The sequence below is a fragment of the Egretta garzetta genome, unplaced genomic scaffold (genome assembly GCF_000687185.1).
Source record: "Egretta garzetta isolate BGI_Z169 unplaced genomic scaffold, ASM68718v1 scaffold44, whole genome shotgun sequence".
In the NCBI taxonomy this organism is placed as follows: domain Eukaryota; kingdom Metazoa; phylum Chordata; class Aves; order Pelecaniformes; family Ardeidae; genus Egretta; species Egretta garzetta.
In genome coordinates, this window is record NW_009259490.1 from 1,333,954 (window position 1) to 1,344,357 (window position 10,404).

Genomic DNA, 10,404 nt, shown 5'->3' on the forward strand with positions numbered 1-10,404 from the left:
GGGGAGGTTTCTGCAGGAGAGGCTGTGGTGGAGGAGCCTGCAGTGGTGCTTGGCAGTGCTGGTGTTGTCTGGCAGTGTTGACGGTCACAGCACAGCACCTTGATCTCGTAGTCAAAGCACATGGGGTATTTTTTGATCTGATCCCTATTTCTGCAGACAAGCCCGGTGTCCAGGCTGCACTCAAATTGCTGTCCCAGTTGTTCCCGAGTCCTGTCAGGATAATCTTTAGCACGGCACTCAATGTCCTCTGGCTTGTCACACAGAGCATTCCCAGCGGCTCCGGTGTTTGCTAACGGCCTCTTATCTCCGATGTTGGAGCCTGTGTTGCCACAGTGCTGATTTCTGCTGGAGTAGCTGTGGTTTGGTAACCTGTTGTTGAAACTTGTGATGTCTTTGCTGTAATTGAAGTTTCAGTTTGAGGCGTCGTGCTTTCTCTCTCTTTCGGTGACTTTGTAGTTACTGCAGATTTTTGTCCTTCTGTTTCTTGTTTTTGTGTTGTTTTCGTCATTGTCTGTATTGTAAATGGTGTTGATATTATAGCAGTAGTTGTGAATTCTTCTGTGGTTCTTGTTGTAGTTTGTATTTCTGAACACGGTACATAGCTGCAGCATGATATTCTGATTTCATAATTATAGCATTTCTTAGGTTGTTGGTCTTTGTTATTGCATATTAATCCTTTGCTTGCACTACATTGTACCGTTTGGTTAAGATTGTTTAGTTCTGCATCTGGGTGTTCTTTGGCTCTGCATTGAACACCATTTGGATTTTTACACACTCTGTATCCTTTATCTCTGAGATTTTCAAATGTTTCATAATCTCCACTGTCCTCTTCATTTTTAGGCTGTGTGGAATCATACCATTCTGACCACGCACATACGTTCTTCACACATACAGTTGTCTGAGATGTTGCAGTTGTCATTTCTGTAATTAGAAGGAGGAAATGGAAGTCCCGCATCTTCTTATTAAAGAAAGTGCCAGGAAAAAATTATTCATCTTCCATACATGTTTATGTTGTATGTAGTATTATATATGTTAATATAGTATTTAAATGAACTTGCTTTTGGCGCCTTGAATTTCATTCCTAAGGTAAGTGTTGATCTCATCTCTGTACTATTTTTCTAGTGGTACTTCAGGTGACAGTTATTAAAAAATTGTAGTTAGATATAGCTAATATGATATCCTTTGTGTAGAATGTCAGTGCATAGGATAGTATGATCTCAGATTGCTATGGTAAGAGGAGAGGAGGGTAAACCCCCTAAGTAAAAGGAGGTTTTAGTCACCTCGGTATTATCTCTACTTACTTACACTTAACTGCATAACCACACAGGCTTTAAAATATTTTTACAGGTTAGTGACTTTTCTGCTTATTTTGATATTATAACATGTAATATATTTATAATATATATATTTAACACATATATTTTACACATAATACATTGTAATATAGAATACACATATACAATATCTATGAAATATATAATCTAAATATTTTCTACTTGTTTTAATAAGATTTCTTTTCTTATTCTTAGCATTATGAAGGTAAACATGAGGAATATATACCACTTTATATGAATATTACTTAGTAGAAGACTTAAAGTTGAATTTTTAGTTCTTGCTGTAGTATTGTATAATTCTGTGGAAATTTTCCTTACAACTTCTCAGATTTACATGGTACTATAATGAGTTAACTGCAGGAATAATGTAAAGGAAGGAGTAGAAGGAAACTGTTGATTTGCTTATTAAATACAATTAGGAGAACTTCTTAAGAATGGCTTTAAATAATTTGAGCATTCCCTCAAACTAGATTTCTTATCGTCAGTTCACGCTGATGTAATTTAAGAAGTAATTTTAAAAATGGCAGTAATTGTCTTTTGTGTTTGCAGAAGTTGGTCTAGAACTGCTGGGTTTTATTTGCAAGGAAATGAGGAGATTCTCCAGGGTGCAACGATTAATAAGCTCTATTATTTTCTTTCCCCTGGAAAAGCCCTGGTGAAACAGTGGAGACTGAGTTTGTAAGAAATGCTGTACTCATTTCTACATCCTTGATTAAGGTCTTCTTTAGCAACTGAAGCTGCCAGATGAATTGGTGGCTCCAGCAGAAGTCAACGGTTTCAAGTAAAGTTATATGCCATTAACTAAAAGGCCCTCCCTTTCAGGCAATTTTCAGGTCCTTCCAGAGATTTTTCCAGTTAATTTAAAGAGTATTAATGCATACCTGAAGCAGCAGTTGTGGGCTGACTTGTAGAAAATGTAAACGGAGTTGTTGTAATCATGTCACATTTAAAGGTATTTCTGTTTATTGTTCCATTGACATCGCATGTTGCACTGATACACCAACTGATTCCATCTGTGGTGTTGTAGATCAGTTGACCATATTTATACCTCTTGTCTTCATAAATGCAGTAGCATGCTGTAATTCAGAAGAAGTTTATTGTCAGGCATCTATGAAAAGATAATATCCTGTGTTTCATTTTCTTAATAATTCTTCCTAGCTGTCTTACCTTTTTCATCAAACTTGCACTGTAAACCTTCTGATGTGCATTCACTGAAATAAAAAACAAAAAAACACATATTTTTTTTATTATGAAGTAATTTTATTAGTCAACTTTCTGCCAGATACTAGCATCAAAAGACAGGACACTTTATTTGTGTTTATTCCTTGAGTGTCCAGTTCATGTTGACTTCTTTTTTTGCCATTGTTTTCCAAAATCTTTCTTTATATTAAACACAAACTTATAAATAGAAGTGAAGCTAAATATTATGCAAAGCTATGGGTAGAAGTCTTAGGGAAGACTTTTCTTCTTATCACTTTCCTTGCGCTTGCAGTGTTTTTGTACTAAAAAGCAGGCTAAAAAGGGAACCTTGGAAGTAGAGCCCTATTGCATATCTGTGCTCCTGGAACAATATTTTTCTTGCCATAGGAACGGGAAATAGAGAAAGCCTGGTTGTAAAGGACTTGCTGTTCTTGCTGTATCTGTGCTGAGGATTTACAACATAATCAGGAACAAATTCAACAGAACATAAAATAACATAAGAACTTCTTACTACTAGTGTAGTAAGAAAACTGGCATTAGATAGCAAGGCATTGTTTTTACACGGGGAGCATAAACTGGTCCTGTCATGTAACCGGAACATGCACTTTCCCACTGCTGATCGTATTCCCTTGTACACGATTAGGCTGGTATGTTAAGTCTTACCATAAATTACATTCATCCCGTCTATATATCTTTCCATTTTCATTATCATAACAGTCACAGAGACTGACGCACTTCATCTGATCCTCATGAAAATACGGCTTGTCTGGTGGGCAGTTAGGGTAGCAGCCTGAAGGAAGGAAAAGGGCACAGAGAAGGTAGAAGAGGTGAGAATGAGACACAGTCAGCAAAGGTTTTATTTGTGCAGAATGTGTTTGCAGGTCTTGTTTTTAATAGTCATAGTTTTTACTACTTAATTTTTTCCAGTAATTCTAGGAAGTAATGCAGAGTACTAGCATCAGCAGAGCCCATGCACAAAGATGTTTTTAACTCCCGTTTCCGTACCCTGCCTCCATTCATGTGGATGCAATGATGGTGAAGAGAATTGCATGGTGCAAATGCAGCTGGTGGGGGAAATACACTCCATTAAAGACCATTCAAATCTAATAAAACATTCCCACTTAAAGGTAGCTGCAGCTCTTTTTACCTTCTAAACCTGGCAAGTTATGGAGGCATTTTCCACTTGGGTTCCTACAGGTTTTCATACAGGAGGCTCCACAAGGCTTATAGTGCCATTCACATTCCCCTTGTTGATTGTAGTAATCACAGAACAGTGCTAAGGAGAAACAGAAATTTGGACATGTTCAGAAAAAAAAAGATCTTTTTCTTTGACTCATGCTGGTTCATCATATCCCTGCAATGCTGCTTGAACAGTCTTGAAAACCACGAATGAATAGGTGAAATGGTGTGACCGTCACAACAGCTTACTGTGAAAAGTCTACACAGTGAGATTACAATGCACATGCGTAAGGTGCCCATAGTGGGTGCTCGAGGCACTGTACATTTAACTACACTCTCAGAAGGAAGTGTTTATGGCATAAAACTCACGACAGATTGACGGGGTTCTCCAGGCTATGCAGACACCGACTTCACTACACGCTTGAGCATAGGCAGCTACTGCTGTACAAAAGCAATCACAGTCTCCTCCAGTGTCACATGCACAAGCATCTGTCACACACGCTTGGTAATATTTTGCTGATTCAACCTGTTATTAAGAAGAAATTTAATACTATACACTCTGCCTTCTCAACTTCTTCTTAGCTTTGCTAGAGTAATTTTCTTAAAATTGTAGTATCTCAGAAGAAAGGCCTCCATCAGTAATTTGTTTTTCTTTTGTTTATATGCACTGGTAAACACCAGAGGTGATGCCAGATGATACATCCGAATCACATATTGACAGATTTTTAGACACCCAGACCTGTGTCCTAAGAGAAGATTAGATTCATATTCCCAAGCAATATTAGGCAACTGCACTTGAAAATGAAGGTCTCTGCCAGTGGAAAGAACTGAGGTAATAGGAAGAGCACAGAGTTAGCCCTGCATTGTTTGGTATGTACTTAGTGTCAGATAAAGGCTATGCTGATACTTCATTACGATGTTATTATTTCATTGAGTTTGTGTTCTGTACATGGTATATAGAGAATTTTTATTCATCACGCTACAAGAAAATACACAGTAATTATGAAATTACTACTCTTTTGTAATAGATCAATATTTCCTATGAACTAAATGTTCTTTTATTTCTTACAGGTAGGGACTATAAATCTGTCCCACTGAGCAGGATTCAGTTCTAAGGTTTCCTGACACAATTCAAAGTGAAACATGCTAATGAATTAGGCATGCATGGTAAGATGTTTGAGGGTAGTAACTTCAGTAATACACAGGCCTAGTCTTCACAGCATAAACTTCTGCCCTGGTAGTACCTGAGAATGACAGGCAGCAAAGACGTTGCTGTTGATGATGCTACACTGCTTCTCTGACCAGGACTTTCGAAAAGGGTTGGTAGAACACGGGTCGTTTATGCTGTGAGCATCAGGACATGTAGAGGATACTTTCCAGCTGTTTCCAAACTCTAGGACATTCTCCACTACAGACTGACTCCTTGTAGTAAAGTCATTGATGCCATTGCCATCATAATTTCCACAGAGGCCACAGACCTGGCCCTGCAAAAGGAAGTAAAGAAAATAATAACGGTTGTGAAAAAACTTGAAACAACACCTGAGACTGAAAGAATACTTGAAATTCAGCTCTTAGAATGGTGCCATTCCATTCCAACATTCCTGAAGATTTTAATCCCTTGTTTCTTCAGCAACAGAACAGGGCCATTAAGGCTAGAAGGATACTGCTGTTGACTTCTTTTTTAAATCTGAACAATAAAACCATCTTTGTCATTGTAACCTTCTGTCTTTGGGGTATGTCTTTAACAAGGAAAGGAGGACTCACAGTTAGTCGACTAAGCTTTTCATTTTATCCAATAGATGTACATATAAAAAACAGCATTACAAAGCTGTCATAAATACTACCAGTCCAGCCACATAGTCTACTCATTTGAGTCTTTACTGTTAAGACTGCTCACAGGTATAAAAAGAAATAACCTTTTCCTTGCACATCCAGAAATATCCCTCATTCTAACTTTATGGATCTGTAAAACCGTGATAGGCTACAATAGATGCTATGCTTTCTCTGTGAATCTAAGATGCATACTTTCCATATTACTACTATTTTTATAAAGTGCCAGTAAGTGAGGCAGCAAATGAACTTACGATACTAAAGTAAATTTATATGTCTAGTTCTAGATTACACTTAATTTATATACGTAATTGAAATGTCACTGTGGTATACAATAAGATAGGAAATTTCTCATTTACTAGAGTTTTTCATACTTATATATCATAAGTTAGGAGAAGGAGTATGACAACAGGCATACATTTTCCTTGTCACTTCTGTAGATATATGCTTGAAAAATACATGGTAGCTTTTTACAAGAGGCTTTTACTCACGATATTTCACTTCCTTGTTCTTGAAGTATGATCATTTGATTTGTGTGTCAGTGAGAACCAGAAACAGTGGATTATTTTCAAGATCAAGACTACTCAGTTGATTTCTACACATGTAGCTATGCAATTATAATAAGGTCTGATAACCTTTACCAAGGTTTACTGGGTAATTTAATCAAAAAGTCATCTCAAAAAAAGCAGTTTGCCAACTCAAGTTCTGTCAGGCCAAATAGGCACTGAAAGCTGCCTTCAAAGCTCATAAGAGCAGCAGAATGATGACATGGCTTCCTGAGGCACCAGGGGAATGAAAAACAATAAAAATTCACACCCAGTCCAAATCTGGACTGTAAATTGCCTTATAACTGCTAGTTCCGCACCTTAAAATCAGGGCTGAGCTTGATGAAGATGCTGGTTTTCTTGTCCCACATGAGGATCAGTCCGCTTGTGGTCTCAATTACCAAGTACATACCCATATAGCGGACTGTGTATGGCACCTCATCATTTTTTCCTCTCCTTATGACGCTGACATGCTCCTCATGAAGTATCAGTTCATAGCTCTGAAACAGGAGGAAAGGGAGATAAGGAATGAACTCAATAGCTGCAGCTGTGCTCTTAAACACATTTTTCTGCTTTTAAGAGTACTACAAATAGTTCATATAATGAAAACAAATAATCCAAATGCGATAAATCAAAACTATATAGTTCAAATCTCAGGTTCCTGGAATGGCGGTAAAAAGGTATTTTAAATGGCGTAGGCCAAAAAAGGGAGTTTTGGTAGTCATGGAGGAACTACATTGCACAGAATAAAATAATCTTCTGACATGATAGGCTAAATTTCTGCTAAAGTCAATTTTCCTGTAGATCTGCATTTTGCCCAAGAGGGTATAAGATAGAGTGGGAAATGGAAAATATAGAAAGCTGGGAAGCTCTACCAAATATTTCAGTTGAATCTGATTTAAGTTTAATTTACAAGTTGATTTGCTTTTTTAAATATTCTTTCAGCTTCCTTGAAGTCATGGATACCTCGGCTTCTCCTAAGCCCTAAACAGATACAGAACAAAACCGGTCTGTATGCAAAACCTTCTTACCTCTAAGAAAACTTTGATAGCTTTTGAGCAAGTTGTCCCAGTGTTGCCACAGGGAATATTTTCAGTGATAACCCTGAAGGTCCCATTGCCTGTGCCACTCTTCCCACAGTGGTCCTGGGTAGAGAGTAATGTTTCAAATATATTATTTTCGTAGGCACGATCAAGGTTACATCTCATTTACTGTTACTAATTGTCAGTACCTGGACTAGTGTGTATTCACAGTTTCCATTGAAGCTGAACCTTTTGTCATCAAAGGTGTTATAATGACCATCTCCATAAACAGCACAAGTGCCCAGACATTGATTTTTGGTGCATTCCCACTTCCTATTCTTGCATACACTAGGAATGAGAATAAAACATTTAATAATAAAACAACTCACTGTTTTGTGTAGACAAATCCCAATGACTCAGTATTTTTTCGGTAATTCATCCATGGTAAATGTTATATTGAGTCTGGAGTTACAATAGTCTTTTACATTTTTCATGTAAAGAATTAAAGCAAAGTTCTGTTCTGCTACTCTGAATGCATTAACTGCAAAAGAGGATAATACTTAATGAACACTGTTGTCCCAAAGATTTCCTCCCATTTTGTGCTTTGGCCATCTGCCTACGTCTGAAGGAAACCTGCTCATACTGCTTAATCCAAAACTAACTGAGCCATCAGTTGACGAAATGTGCAATCCAAATCTTTCCTCACTGTTGTACTATTTAAGATCTTTGGAAAGATAGATGATGGAACCGGGAATGTGACTTCTGAGGAAATACTTACCAGGTGTTACAGTCAACGTTGATATTTTCCCCAGGCTGGTACATAGCTTCATTGTGAATACATGGACATTCCTCTTCAGGAATACAAGCACCTTTCCCATCTAACACAAGCCCATCTGGGCACACGCAGCCAGATCTACATTGCATGCTATACTGGAAAAGTCAAGAGAAAGATATAATTTCAGAATGAAATAATTACAATAGAAAAAGGAAGATTAAATTATCATAAAATGTCTTTATATGGTCTTATTGCTGCCCAGCTTAATTGGGAGAGGACTACAAAGTGCTTATAGGAAAATGGAACAAAAAGGAAGTTATTAGCCATTGATTTAACAGAATATAAATCTGTTAAAGATAAATGTTTTATGTATGCCAATCCCGATTGCTCTGCTGCAGTCTGTGAAATTTGAAACACCTTAATCTTAAGTCTTGCTCTGTTAGCTGAAGAACCCTTGCACTTTGTAGTGGGTGATTTGTGATTGAATGGAGCTTTAAAAAGAAAATGGGTAATATTTCTTCAGTTTGGCTGAGTTACATTGAAATCTGTTTATCTCATATGGTACTTATTTGCAAAATAGCATGTGGCTACCATGCACCTAGGTGGAGTTTTACAATTAGATGTGCAAGAAGTTCACAGTTGTATCATGGCATGAGAAAGGGTGATTTGTCCTGGCCAGTTTATAGCCAGTAATTTTCTCCTAAAGAAGTGAAATATGTGTCAGAGCCCTAGATATTTTCACTACTAATTACTGTTGCCTGCAGTAGCTGAAGGAAGGTAGACACTAATCTTATGAATTAAATTGGAAGTTACTTTATTATATTTTGGTCTAAGTGTCCCATTGTTAATGCTTCACAACATGGTTTTAGGATTTTGCTACAATAACAGTGTATCTGTGCTGTAGGTTTGGAACAGATCAGATAGATCGATTACTTTCACACCAAGAGCACAGCCAAAACCTGGAAGCACCACTTCATCCTATGCTACAACATACTTACACACTGTGTATCCAGAGTCAGGCAACTTTTTTGACATTCTGGTCCAGTTGTTCCTGCAGTGATATTTCTACAGTCGACGTAGACCATGGGAGATTTACAGACTACAGGAAGGAAAGAAGTGAGAGCGGTAAGAAATGGCACAGGGTTAATCCCACAGCTGTAGCCTTTAAAACCATCGAGAAATTCTTCGGAAATTGCATATTTGAGTTAGTAAGGATTGCTGTCCCTATTCCATCTGTTAAATAGATTAACATCAGAGCACTGAATTCCCAGAAAAAAACCCCACAGTATTTAAAAAAAAATCTTTATGAAAAAGAGGTCTTAAAATTAATCTAGGTTCACTCCTGCCTTCTATGATGACTGTTGCACTATAACTAGATCAGAAATACTTCTGCTATTTAAAAATCCATTTAAAAAAATCAGCTATTTCTGTCCAAAACCTGGCACAGAGAAAAAGATAATTAGAAGATTATTTTTATTTTTTTTTTTTACCTGGAGTTGGATTGGGTGGTCCAATGCAATTCAGCCTTCCCTCAGTGCAAGTGCTGTAAGAAAGGGAAAACCATATTTTTTTTTCTTCTCAAACCATGTAGTGAGACTGAGAGGTACTTCTCTCTTGTCAAGTTTCAGAATTTTTGAAGGAATTCCAGAATTCCAAATTTTGCAGTCTCAGGGAAGAATGTCCCTCAATACCACTACCAGTGCTAATTTTATATGATATACATTATTGCTTAACAGGAAAAATCATAGGCTGAAATGAGTATATGTCTCTGCTTGTTAATTACTTTCCCATATAATCTTTCTAGTTTTGTAAGAATTTTATGCTTGAAAAATAATGGAATTAAATAGAAAATGCACTTAAATACATTTGCTCTATCGATCTGGAAATATCATAGAATCATAGACTCATGTATGTTGGAAAAGACCTTTAAGACCATCTAGTCCAACCATAAATCTATCGACCAACACCCTCAGGTCGTTTTCTGCCAGGGAGCTTTCCAGCCACTCTTCCCCAGGCCTGTAGCATTGCATGGGGTGGTTGTGACCCAAGTGAAGGACCCAGCACTGAGCCTTGTTGAACCTCATACAATTGGCCTCAGCCCAACAATCCAGCCTGTCCAGGTCCCTCTGTAGGGCTGTCCTACCTCTAGCAGATCAACACTCCCACCCGACTTGGGGTTGTCTGTGAACTCACTGAGGGTGCACTCGATCCCCTCATCCAGATCATTGATAATGATGTTAAACAGGACTGACCCCAATGCCGAGCTCTGGGGAACACTGCTTGTGACTGGCCACCACCTGGATTTAACTCTGTTAACATCACCACTCTTTGGGCCCAGCCATCCAGCCAGTTTGCCCATCCAAGCCCTGAGCAGCCTGTTTCTCCAGGAGAATGCTGTGGGAAGTGGTGCCAAAGGCTTTACTAAAGTCCAGGTAGACAACATCCAGAGCCTTTCCCTCACCCACTAAGCAGGTCGCCTTGTCATAGAAGGAGATCAAGCAGGACCTGCCTTTCATAAA

The 10,404-nt window shown here is 38.0% G+C and overlaps 2 protein-coding genes across 2 annotated transcripts in view; both read right to left on the reverse strand.

The window, feature by feature from the left end:
* Positions 1 to 955, reverse strand: part of LOC104124926 (mucin-5B-like) — a 3,142-nt gene extending 2,187 nt beyond the window's left edge. Inside the window, exon 1 of the mRNA XM_035892861.1 lies at positions 858 to 955. Within this exon, the coding sequence (XP_035748754.1) occupies positions 858 to 955 (98 nt within the window). The remainder of the gene's footprint in view (positions 1 to 857) is intronic.
* A 589-nt stretch (positions 956 to 1,544) lies between these two features.
* The window catches only part of LOC104124927 (mucin-5AC), a 22,330-nt gene continuing 13,470 nt past the window's right edge, over positions 1,545 to 10,404 (reverse strand). The window contains exons 18-29 of the mRNA XM_035892862.1: positions 9,376 to 9,428; positions 8,884 to 8,984; positions 7,889 to 8,040; positions 7,320 to 7,458; positions 7,120 to 7,233; positions 6,409 to 6,588; positions 4,958 to 5,197; positions 4,083 to 4,239; positions 3,682 to 3,810; positions 3,198 to 3,324; positions 2,502 to 2,545; positions 1,545 to 2,410 (exon numbers count right to left, since the gene is read on the reverse strand). Of these exons, the coding sequence (XP_035748755.1) occupies positions 2,205 to 2,410; positions 2,502 to 2,545; positions 3,198 to 3,324; positions 3,682 to 3,810; positions 4,083 to 4,239; positions 4,958 to 5,197; positions 6,409 to 6,588; positions 7,120 to 7,233; positions 7,320 to 7,458; positions 7,889 to 8,040; positions 8,884 to 8,984; positions 9,376 to 9,428 (1,642 nt within the window). The 3' untranslated portion in view covers positions 1,545 to 2,204. The remainder of the gene's footprint in view (positions 2,411 to 2,501; positions 2,546 to 3,197; positions 3,325 to 3,681; positions 3,811 to 4,082; positions 4,240 to 4,957; positions 5,198 to 6,408; positions 6,589 to 7,119; positions 7,234 to 7,319; positions 7,459 to 7,888; positions 8,041 to 8,883; positions 8,985 to 9,375; positions 9,429 to 10,404) is intronic.